The sequence below is a fragment of the Lactuca virosa genome, chromosome 4 (assembly GCF_052849685.1).
Source record: "Lactuca virosa cultivar CGN04683 chromosome 4, Lactuca_virosa_CGN04683_v6, whole genome shotgun sequence".
NCBI classification, from domain to species: Eukaryota; Viridiplantae; Streptophyta; class Magnoliopsida; order Asterales; family Asteraceae; genus Lactuca; species Lactuca virosa.
Window position 1 is genome coordinate 28,935,192 of NC_136429.1, and position 12,782 is coordinate 28,947,973.

Consider the following 12,782-nt stretch of genomic DNA (forward strand, 5'->3'; position numbering starts at 1 on the left):
AAAATTCCAAGAAGGGAGAGCTACCTATCCAGAGCAATACCAAATTGAGTAAGACTTAATGCCCGAGTACAGATGAGGAAATAGCAGACATGAGTCGTATACCTTATGCTTCCGCTGTCGGATCGATCATGTACGCTATGACATGTACTCGCCCTGATGTGGCATTTGCTTTGAGCATGGTCAGTCGCTATCAGGGAAACCCGGGTAGAGCTCATTGGATAGCGGTTAAGAATATACTCAAGTATTTACGAAGGACAAAGGATTGGGTACTTGTGCTTGGTGGCAATGATACTTTGAGAGTAGATGGTTACAGTGATGCCGGTTTTCAAACGGATAGAGATAACTTCCGTTCTCAATCTGGCTGGGTATTTTTACTGAATGGAGGAGCGGTTACTTGGAAAAGTTCCAAGCAAGATACGGTGGCTGATTCTACTTGTGAATCAGAGTACATAGCAGCGAGTGAAGCGTCGAAAGAAGCATCTTGGTTGAGGAACTTCATCGGAGATCTCGGAGTTATTCCAACCATCCAGGAGCCTATGGAACTGTTCTGCGATAATGAAGGAGCGGTTGCCTTAACAAAGGAACCAAGAGATCATGGTAAAACCAGAAATATCGACAGAAAGTACCATTTTATCAGACATAGAGTAGAAGAAGGCCATCTTGTAGTAAAGAGGGTGTCATCTGAAGATAACCCAGCAGATCCCCTCACAAAGGGTCTGAGTAGGGTTAAGCATATTCAGCATGCTCGGAGCATAGGACTGAAAGATGATATGAGTTTTAGTAGTTAGATTAGCTTTGTTCTGAAACTTGTAACAAAGTAAAATGTAATTGACTTTTGGTGATTAAATAATAAAGTGTTATTTATAAGTTTGGTTACTGCCTTTTGTCGATTGTTTGTTATTGTGTTTCATATTTTTCATGTTTTACTTCCCGAATAATTTAATTATTCAAACTCCACAGTCGCTCGTACTTTTGGAAGTAAGTAGTGAATTAAGACTGTCATGAACTGGATTGTAGATTGTCTAAGGATAGACATGGCAATAGAATTGCTGCAACGTTCATGAGTACTCAGAAATTGAGATTTGAGTATTGGATAAACCCTCGCTCAGAGTATCACTTCATGGAGTTCATCACGAGTAATACTGAGACGATAATATCTTATAATCTTGAAACGAAGATATATGAGTTGTAATTTACAAAGTCGGTTATACATTGGTGATACGAAAACGCATCAGTAACTTGGTGTTATAAAACGTATTGTCATGTATAATTGGATGAGTAAAAGATACAAGCATATGAGTCAACGTTTATTCGTTCCTTTTGCCCTAACCGGAAAAGCGATATCTGTGGGCCCCTCGATGATTTGGTGTTGACTTATGTGCTGGGCCCAGCCAGGACTAAATTGATGTGTTCAATTAGAAGTCCTACATCATCACAAATCAGAAATCGGGAAACATAGATTCTGGACAAAGAGATTGATTACGTTCCATGTCTTATGTCTGGGGATATCTTGCAGAACGAAGGATTATATGATCACTTATCTAAGGACACGTAACTGACTGGGTCAGAGTTCAGCAGCAGCTTTTGGAAGCTACAATTTGCTGGTCAAATTTAGAAGGCATACTAGCAGTTATAGTTACAGACTTATCCAAGTGGGAGACTGTTGGATTAGGTGTCTAAGCCCATAACTATAATTGGTATGTACTTGAATTGATAGCAGCATAGTCCTTTTGGGTTGCCCTCAAACCTAGCAACTAGACAAGGAAATTATGAAAGGAGAGATATTAATTTATAAGATTAATAAATTAATATAAATGATTTATTAATATGTTAAAAGATTAATATATTAATTAGAAATCATTATGTTTAATTAATAGTTAGCCAGAAATTAATCAGAATTAATTTTGGGGTTAAAAGTATTAATTATAAAGTGCAGGGACTAGTTTGCAATTATCAGATAGTTGAGTGGAAGGCTCCAGAACCTCCTTGGAAGGAGGTGGACGAAATCTATAGGGGAAACCCTAAGGATTTCGTCCAAGGGGCTTTGGATAAGGCCTTTGGATTAGCTTAGGCCCCAAGCAAAGGAGTATTAGGGTTTTCCCTAAACCCTAGATCCCTCGGCTATATAAGGAGCCTCCCAGCTCCTAAATTTGGCCACTCCTTCCTTGGAAGAAACCCTAGGCCGATTTTGCATACCCTACCCTCTCTCCTTCAAGTTTCCTTCTTGCTAGTTCTTGGGTGTGATTCCATTAGAGGCATTACATTTGTGGTGCTAAGCTTCCAAGAAGATCAAGATCAAGATCAAGAGGATTGTCAATTGTTTGCTATAACAATTGAAAGGTATGTAACTCTTAAACCCTAGTTAGTTATTTTCGAAATTAGCCTCTCTCCTCTAGGGTTCTTGTTTTGCAATTCAAAGTTATATGTTCAATAGTTAAAACATAGATCCAAAGTAGGTTGCATGTGAACTTAAGAATTGTTTTCTAGTTTATTTGTTTTACCTAAAACCCATCACCATGGGGATAGGAATCAAATCTATCGGGAAGGACACCCCAAAAATCTCCAACTCGCATCCCCGGTAGACCGAAGAAGCAGAAACCCCGTGCTCGTTGGCGATCAAAACTCGCAACGGACACTCAAGATCATCTATCGGCACACTGAACCCTCTAGAGAAGGTCTGAGATACAAACGACCGACTCGCCCCCGAGTCAAATAATACCAAAGCAGGAAAAGAATTCACTAAAAACGTACCTAACCACAGGTACAATCAATAAGCATAACACCAATACAATAACTGAGGCAGAGAATAGAAACATACCAGCAACCACATCCGGTGCTGCCTTGGCCTCCTCGGCCGTGACCTGGAAGGCGCGACCCTGAGCCTTCGGAGGCTCCACTTTGACTGGCCTCCCATCTCCAATCCTCACAGTAGCTGGCGCGGAACCCTGCGCTGACTTGGCGGCGAGCTGCGGACAGTTGGTCTTCACATGACCAACCTGATGACAATGGTAACAAATCCTCATCTCTGCGGGAGGGGCGGACTGACGGCAGTCCCTGGCATAGTGCCCCTCCTTGCCACATTTGTGGCACCCACCTCCTGCTCTACAAGCTCCTGAATGAAACCTGCCACACTTTCCACAAGTGCGGCTCTGCTGACCCCCAGACCGTGTATCAGCGGTCTTAGACCGCTTAGGCGACGGCTGAGGCTGTGCCGGTGCCTGACGCTGCTCCTTCAGCTGCAAATCCATCTCCAACTCACGCCGCCTCGCGGCTTCCTGTAGATCCAGGAGGGTCTCACAACGCTGTGTAGCCATAAACTGCCGTATATCCGTCTTGAGCATACTCAGATAACGAGTCATCTGAGACTGCTCTGACGCAAACTCCGAGCAAAACATAGCCCTCTCAGTGAACATCCGGGTAATCTCCATCACAGACTCCCCATCCTGTCTCAATGTCAAAAACTCTTGTGCAAGCCGCTCTCGTTCCACGCACGGAACATAGCGGGTGCGAAACATATCCCGGAACTGCTCCCAAGTAACAGCAGCCTGCTGATCATCAGAATATGAACCTGTCGTCAATCTCCACCAGTCCTTTGCCCCGAGCCTAAGCAGGTTCAGAGCACACCTGACCTTCTGGTCAGCAGGACATGAGCACGTGAAGAAACAACCCTCCACGTCAGACAACCACCGCATAGCTCTGATCGCATCCTGAGTACCATCAAATGTCGGGGGCTTCGTATTATCGAAGTCCCGGTACTGAAAAGCCCTGCCGGCTCCTCCTCTAACCCCCGCCGCAGTTACAGCCGAAGTGGCTGCAGCGGCTGCTGTCTCTGCCAGAGCTGCATATCGCTCATCAAAATACTCAACCATCGCGGTCTTGATCGACCCAAACATCTATGGTAGCTACGCTCGGAAAGCCGCAGCGACCTCATCGTGCAGAATCTCCCGGATCCTGGCATCCAGCTCCTCAATCCCCATCTGAACCACGGGCTTAGGTGCTACCGGCACCTCTGACCCTCCGTCCCTCGACCCTGACCCTGATCCGGATCCCGATCCTGATCCGGACCCAGCAGCAAAACGTCTCGTCACCACCATACTGAAAGGTACATTCAAGACATCAGATAAACAACATAATATCGGAAGACCAAAACCCACAAATCCTAGGGGTTGTGACTTCCTTGCTACGCGTATGGGTCCTGTGCTTTCAGTAGTACGGGCCCATACTACCTTCCACACCTACCCATATTTGTCTCAAGTATCACCACAACGCCCTAATACTGTACTCAACATAATGTGCGCTCAACCCTCACTACTAGGGAACATCGCCTATCTCCCAACTGATCCCACAGCTCTGCACAACTCACACCTCCATGGAACTTCCATCAGCCCCTGCAGCGCTAGTGTATGCTAGCCGCACATAACGCTGGACCCGATAGACTTTCGAATATCCAATCCTACCCTAAGGTCGAATCAGACATTCTCAGGCTATAAGATCTTAACTATACACAGCCGTGATGCATATACTAAACATTTACAGTTATGATGTCAATTCCATATACAAGAAACCCTAGGCTAATAGGTATCATATAATCAGGAAAATCTATCATGCGATTCCTGAAGATCCCTAGCCTAGCACTAGCATGTTGTTCTAACATATCAGAATATCAAATAACTGTATGGTATTTTGGGGCTTACTTACAGGCTCCAGCTGATCGTACCCTCTGCATCCTCCATCCTTTATTATGAAACCATTTTTAAAACTTTCTTTCCAAAAATCCCCTTGATTTGAGACTGGATTCACACGAGTGTTCCTCCAATTCACTCAAACCAAGGCTCTGATACCAACTTGTAACATCCATAAATTTTACGCCAAATTTAAACTTTTAAAATCATAAATAAAAGTCAATTAGTATCGTTTACAAAAATGTTTTCAAATCAATATCCATCAGAGTGTCCCAAAAATATAACATAAGGATGAGGAGCGGTACGGTCACGCCTTCGCCTTGCCATGATCTACTGAAGTACCTGAAACCATAAACTGAAAACTGTAAGTCCGAGGGCTTAGTGAGCTATCCCCAAAATACCAATACCACACTGACAATGCTATATCAGTAACAATCAATCAATCAACATGTATACTGGCCATCGGCCTGACTGGACCGCCCTACTGGGCCTACAGTCTATCTGAATCTATCCCGAGCCTTCGACATGACTGGTCCGCCTCGTGGGCCTGCAGTCTCCCCGGACCGCTCATAGGGTATGTTGGCCTTCAGCACAAAGCAGGACCGCCTCAACCCAACCAACAAGCAAATAACCATGTGCGCATAACTATCATATACTGGCATATACAAACATCAAACATATCTATCACACTGATCATCAATCACAGAATCCTCTCGTAACTAGGGTACCGACCCAGCAGGTCACTAACATACCAATCCTTACGGATCATAAGAGCATAACATATTGTATACCCTGATTCCGATCTAGCAGATCATAACCACATGTAGCATACCATAGCAATAACAACTAAAGGGCCGGCCTTGGTGTCGTAGACCCTATCGATATAGTGAGGATAACTCACCTTGCAAATGTCGACTCGGAAGATAAACCCCAACTCTCGGATCACTTGACACAGGCTCCACCACCTATGATCATAGTACAATATACTCATAAGTCCTTAACCTTATAAGGTACTCCATAACCCACCAGTCAACCCCTGGTCCAAGTCAAAGTCCTCAGTCAAGGTCAACAGTCCATGTTGACCCCAACTCGCCGAGTACCCTCGGCTACTCGCCGAGTTCCTTGAAGCACAATCCAACTCGCCGAGTCATCGGGGTGACTCGTCGAGTTGCTTCGATTCTCGTTCAAACTTTAAGGCCACCCGTCGAGTTCCCTCCTTGCAACTTGACGGATACACACACATACATATCCTAGGGAAAACTCATCCGACTCGCCGAGTTGTTCTTCAACTCGCCGAGTCTTATGGTAATCTTCATCGGACTCGCCGAGTTGTTCATGTGACTCGCCGAGTCCACGACCCTCTTCATGTGACTCGCCGAGTCAACCTTGCGACTCGCCGAGTCCATTCAGTCCTTTTTCCATACAGACTTGTTTTGAGCCATGCAGCGGCTCCAAATCACAGATCTAAGCTTATAGGGCATGCTTATCACGTAAAGTTGCAAACTTTACGTGCATGCATGGCCATAAAGGCTCTAAATGCCTATTTTAAGTTCTTAATGGAACTTCATGCTCAAGAGGGACCTTAATCATGACCAAAACTGGAACTTTATGCTTATAGAATCCAAGGAGGGTCCAGATCTGAAGTTACAACCTCAGATCTAGCCCATAGCTCATCTTTCCAACTTAATATCTCACCAAAAACCCTAAAACTCAACCAATAGAAGAGATTCACAAGGAAAAAGGCGATTTGGTTACCTCCAGAAGATGATAACTGAGGTAAGAGTTGATTCCCACACTCTACTTGCTCCAATCTCCTTCTCCTCTAAGCCTTCTCCCTCCAAGGATCCTCTCTTCAAGCTTCAAACACACAATGGGCACACACACACACACGTATTAGGGTTTTAAGGGGCTCTCAAAGACTGCAAAGAGGCCAAAGGAGGCTGAGGTTCCTTTAAATAGAGGTGCAAACCCCGAGAATTAGGGTTTCATCTGCCAGCTCCTACTCGCCGAGTCCCAATATGGACTCGTCGAGTAGGTCACTTGACACACGATCCCACCTCGCTGCTACTCGACGAGTAGGTCAACCAACTCGTCGAGTAGAGCTTAACCCAATAAATCTTATTTAAACAATACCTGAGAATCGGGGCGTTACAAAGTGTTTAGAAGTGATCGAGGAGGTGAGTTTACTTCTCTCGAGTTTATTTCTTTTTGTGATTAAAACGGAGTCATACGCCACGTTACCGCCCCATACTCTCCACAACAAAACGAAATTGTGGAACGAAGAAACCGAACACTTATGGACATGACATGAAGTATAATGAAGGCAATGCATGTTCCAAACTACTTATGGGGAGAAGCGGTAAATCGCTCTACAAATCTAATCAATCGCATTTACACAAGAGTCCTTGGTGATATAACTCCATACGAAAAGTTGTATAAAAGAAAACCGAATTTAGAAAATGTTAGTATATTTGGGTGTCTAGCACATGCAAAAGTTGAACCGGTTAATCTAAAGAAGTTGGATGCAAGATCAAGACCTTGGTTCCGAACTGGGTACGAAAGCTTATCGGTTATTTAACCCGATGACACAAAAAATAATCGTAAGTTGAGATGTTATTTATGATGAAACCAAAGGGTGGGATTGGATTAAAGAAGCAGGAACCAACAATGAAGAACCAATACCATGGGACTACCCAGAAGTCGAGACGATCAACAATCAAGGAAACGAGGTAAACAATGACTCAATGGAGCCGATTGAATCGGGTCATGAGATTGGAGACGGAGCGGAAGTACAAGATAATGAACAACCAAGTCCGGTCAATAATAATGTTCAACAAGGAACTGCAAACCAAAGGCCCTCGAGAACAAGAGTACCTCCAATACGATTTCAAGATTATGAGCTTGATCTTGATAATCTCGAAGAACTACTTCTATCAACCAATGACGAGCCGATATCGGTTGAAGAAGCGAAGAAAGAACCATAGTGGGTCAAAGCCATGGATGCGAAAATCAATTCGATAAACAAGAATAATACTTGGACTCTCATGAACAAGCCTATGGGGGTGAAGCCAATTGGACTCAAGTGGGTGTTCAAATTGAAGAAAAATGCAGACGACACCATTAATAAATACAAGGCAAGGTTGGTTGCTAAAGGTTACGTGCAATAACCCGATATTGATTTTCAAGAAGTATTTGCCCTGATAGCTCGAATCGAAACCATCCGATTTCTTATAGCCTTAGCTGCTACTCATGGGTGGGAGCTTCACCACTTAGATGTTAAAACGACATTCTTACATGGAGAATTAAAGGAAACCGTTTACGTATCGCAACCGGAAGGCTGTATAAAGAAAGACAACGAGAATAAAGTATATTGCCTTACAAAAGCACTATATGGTCTAAGACAAGCACTTCGAGCATGGAACACGAAGCTTGACGGGATTTTGAAGAATATGAAATTTCAAAAGTGCATGAAAGAACCATCGGTGTATTGGAAAAGTGAAGGATCTAACTTGCTAATTTTAGCAATTTATGTTGATGATCTATTTGTCACAGGTATAAATTTGAACATGATCAAGAGGTTCAAATTAGAGATGTCCAAGAACTTTGAGATGTCGGATCTTGGAAGATTGACTTATTACATTGGCACTGAAGTTAAGCAAGAGGAATCGGGGATTACTATAAACCAAGAAGCATATGCTCAACGCATTCTAAAAGAAGTTGGTTTACATGATTGCAATCCGACCCACATTCCAATGGAACCAGGAAATAAATTGTCAAAGGCCGAAGATGAACCCGAAATCGACCCAACACAATATCGAAAGGTGGTAGGATGCCTTAGATATCTCTTGCAAACAAGACCCGACATGGCATATGTGGTTGGAGTTGTTAGCCGATATATGCAAAGTCCAAGAGAATCACATGGTGTTGCAATCAAACACATTCTAAGGTACTTACGAGGAACAACGAGATACATAATCAAGTACGAGAGGATGGGACAAAGGCGACTTATTGGTTATAGTGATAGTAGTCACAATGTTGACCTAAATAACGGAAAAGCACAACCAGTCACATTTTCTACTACGAGTCATCTCCAATTACATGGTGTTCGCAAAAGCAAGATACCGTTGCTTTATCATCTTCCGAGGCGGAATTCATGGCGGCCACGGCGACCGCATGTCAAGCAATATGGCTTCAAGATTTGCTCGGAGAAATCATAAACAAAGCGCAAGAGAAAGTGGTTCTTAGAGTTGATAACAAGTCGGCTATCAAACTAACAAAGAATCACGTTTTTCATGGAAGAAGTAAACATATTTATACGAGGTTTCACTTTATTCTCATTCAATATTTCAATCGAGTCGAAGATAAACACGTACACTTCCAACTTTTTCCACATCTATTTCTTAATTAAATACTTTATTTATTTATTTATTATTTATTTATTTAACTATAACGATGGTTTGAATTAAAAACGAAGTTAGGGATACACCGATACAGCATATGGATCGACTCCAAACCAAAGGACCATTCTTGTAATTTACTATAGTTAATTATAAATTTAAAACTAGGGTTTGGTGAAACCGATTCTCACTCAACATTTCAATCGAGTCCGAGATAAACACACACGCACGATCGTCTCACTCTCCCTCAGAACAAGAAGCCGCCGATACCACCTCCGGCGGTCTCTCTGTCCGCTCTATCTATCATCTCCCTCTCTCTCTCTCTCGATCAAACGCGATTCTCGAAGCCGCAGTCTCTCTGTCCGCTCTTTCTATCTCTCTGCTCAGTCCGGCGTACGAAGTCAGGTAGCCGCCGAGCCGCCTACCCACCTCCGGTGGTATTTCTGTCCGCTCTTTTGGTCTCTCTGCCCACCGCAAACGCAAACCCATAAATTTCAATGTACGATTTTGATTTCTGATTTCATGTTTTAATTTTAGATTAATGTATAATGTCAGAATTTCAGATTAATGTGTAATTTCAGATTTTAAAATCTGATTTTTTTGTATGTTACTGGAAGTTTCTATAGTTTTGAGTTCTAATTTCTAATTTATCTATAGTTATTGTCTGCTATTGGAAGTTTGAATAATTTCTAATGATACTCTTTTCTTGCTAAATCAGTTATCGGAGTTCATAGCATAGAAAGAATGGGGATGAAGCTATTTGACAATGGTGGCTCCGATTCTGATGACTTATCCAAAATAGAAATCAACAAAGAGTTCGCACGCAGATACGAGCACAACAAGAAACGTGAAGATATACAGCGGTATGATGAGATGAAGAAGAAAGGTGTGATTGATTCCGACATAGATAGCGAGGAAGAAGACGAGTCATCTGAAGACGAGGAGAATATTGTCAATTATTCGAGAAAGCAGGATTTGCAGTTCTTTGATGCGTTAATAAAGGTCAAAAAGCAAGATTCTTCACTTAAAAATAAAGATGCTAAGCTATTTGATTTGGATAATGAGGATGAAACTGAGGATAATAATAAGGAAAAGAAAAGGAAACCGATGTATCTGAAAGATGTGACTGCAAAGCATTTAATTGAGAAAGGGCCTGAGTTTGATGATGAAGATGACGAAGAGGAAAACAAGGGTAAGAAAAAGAGTTATTCTGAAGAACAGGAGGTATTGAGAAAGGAGTTTTTGGATGCAGTAGGTGATGAAGACAATGAAGATGATTTGTTGAAGGTAAAGAATGATAAAGGGGGAATCGAAGATGAAGATGAAGATGAAGTTGAGTATGAAAAGAAGCTAGATGAGTATTTTGAAGAGGATGAAAAGTTAGATGAAAATGAGAAGTTTTTGAAGGATTATTTCAGGAAAAAGATGTGGTTAGATAAAGAGACGGGTAGTAGTAACCACTTAAATGATGTGGAATTAGATGTTTCAGAGGATGAAGAGGAGTTAGAGAGACAAGAGAATTTCGAAAGAGAGTTCAATTTTAGGTTTGAAGAAAATGCAGGTGATAGAGTTATGGGGTTTTCAAGAAAGGTTGATGGTTCAGTGAGGAAGAAGGACAATGCAAGGAAGATACAAAGGAAAAACAAAGAGGAAAGGATAGCACTGGCTGAACTTGAAAGAAAGGAAGAACTGAAACATATGAAGAACTTGAAGAAGAAAGAGATGAATGAGAAGATTAGAAAGATTAGAGAAACAGCAGGAATTGGTGAAAATGAAGTTTGCTTATTAGACGAACATGATCTTGAGGAGGAATTCGATCCTGATGAGCATGATAGAACAATGAAGAAAGCTTTTGATGATAGTTTCTATGAAGCTGATGATGTGGACCCACGATTTGGTAGTGAAGAAGAAGAAGAAGATGGTGAATTGGAAAAACCAAACTTTGATGAAGAAGACGAGTTTCTTGGGCTTCCAAAACGGTGGGAAAATGAATATGGATCTGGTGATGGGTTCTTGGCTACTAGAGAAAAAACCTTAAAGGGCAAGATTGACAATTCACATGATGAAGAAGATAAGAAGAAGAAAAGGAAAAGGTCTGAAGTGGAGGAGGAGGCGATTAAGAAAGAGTTAGAAGAGTATTATAAATTGGACTATGAGGATACAATTGGGGATTTGAAGACAAGGTTTAAATACAGACCTGTTAACAAGAACACTTATGGATTGAAAGCAAAGGAGATTTTGGTAGTTGATGACAAGGAGTTGAATCAGTTAGTTCCTTTGAAGAAGTTGGCTACTTATAGAGAAGATGAGTTCATTGTTCCTCGCCATAAGATAAAGGAACATAAACAGAGGATTAAATCTCTTCTTAAGGGGGAGACTTCTGAGAATGGTGGAAAGAGGATCAAACATGATGTTGATAAATCTAATGAGCAAGTGGTTGATGATGCTCAAAATGAAGGTGAAAAAGTACTTTCTAGGAAACAGAGAAGAAAGAAGAAGCTGAATGAGTTCAAGCTGCCACCTTCAAGGCTTTTAGCATATCAGAAGATTACAGGAGCTAAATCCAGTAACAAAAGGAAACACAAAGCTTAAGTGAAGTGGAGTGGAGTCCATTCTATAAAAGGTATGTTTTGATGAAATTAAGTTTATGATCATGAGAGACATTTTTGGAGCAACATTATGGGATAATAGGCATTGCATTTATATAAGTGGTATGATTGTTTAAAAAACTATCAAACCAGTTTTGAGTTGTGTTAAATTAGTTTTGGGATGAGTGGTTTCTAGATGATATTACATTATTTGATGTTTTGTAGTTTTGAACTTGTTTCGAGTTGTGAATCTTGATGAGTTCATACTTTGATTTAAACTTAACTGTTGGGTGCAAAGTAGTCGTTTTCTTCTGTGGTTAAAGAAACTTGTCAATTTCCTTAATCCAAATTATCAAACTACCCCTATCCTATGCATACTTGTTTAAAAACACAAATTTGTATATTTGTATTACTTATATCTGTTGGTGATTTGTTATCATCAAGGTTATTTAAGTGTAATAGGTTATTTAAGTGTAATGGGATTACTTTGTTGACTAAAAATGATCTTGATAAATATTAAACAAGTAAGGAAAGTGTGGAGTACACACTTGTTTAAGTTTGATCAAGTATCAAAGTATACTGTCATTTAGGGGCAAAGCCCCTGAACGAACGGGGGTCCGGGGGCAGCGCCCCTGGGAGCGGGGTCCAAGAGGCGGCAGCCCCTGGCGGGGTCCAAGGGGCAGAGCCCCTGGCTGGGGTCGAGCTGTATTAAAAATGCATCATAAAATCCAAACTTTGAATATTTGACCTGGTTTTGACTTAGCATTAATCCTTGTACAAAACCCGGATTTATAACAGTTTGACTGTTGATAAAAAAACTGTTATATGACAGTTTTGACAGTTTTTCAGATAAGGAAGGTTTATAACCAAATTTTAGTCAGTTTTTTCTGGTACTCACGAAATTACACCTTCTCATTCTCTTTCTTTCTCTCTGATTTTCTCTGAGTCTTATCCAATTGAGGATTTGGGAGTACCACCCAAATCTTTCGATTTGAAAGTGATTATCACGATTCTTAGATTTTCAAGTGCCACTAAACCATATTTCTAACAATATCTGTATATGTTGACAGATGAATTGCATTGTTCAAATTGGTTTTGCTCTATAGTTTTTTTTT

General features: G+C 41.4%; 1 protein-coding gene across 1 annotated transcript; it reads left to right on the forward strand.

Annotated features, from left to right (window-relative positions):
• Positions 1-9,265: 9,265 nt before the first annotated feature.
• On the forward strand, positions 9,266-11,945 carry LOC145103821 (KRR1 family protein). The gene is made up of 2 exons (XM_079041080.1): positions 9,266-9,578; positions 9,798-11,945. Exon 2 carries the CDS (start codon positions 9,824-9,826, stop codon positions 11,669-11,671), a length of 1,848 nt encoding a protein of 615 aa, XP_078897206.1. The 5' UTR covers positions 9,266-9,578; positions 9,798-9,823; the 3' UTR covers positions 11,672-11,945.
• The last annotated feature ends 837 nt before the right edge of the window (positions 11,946-12,782 follow it).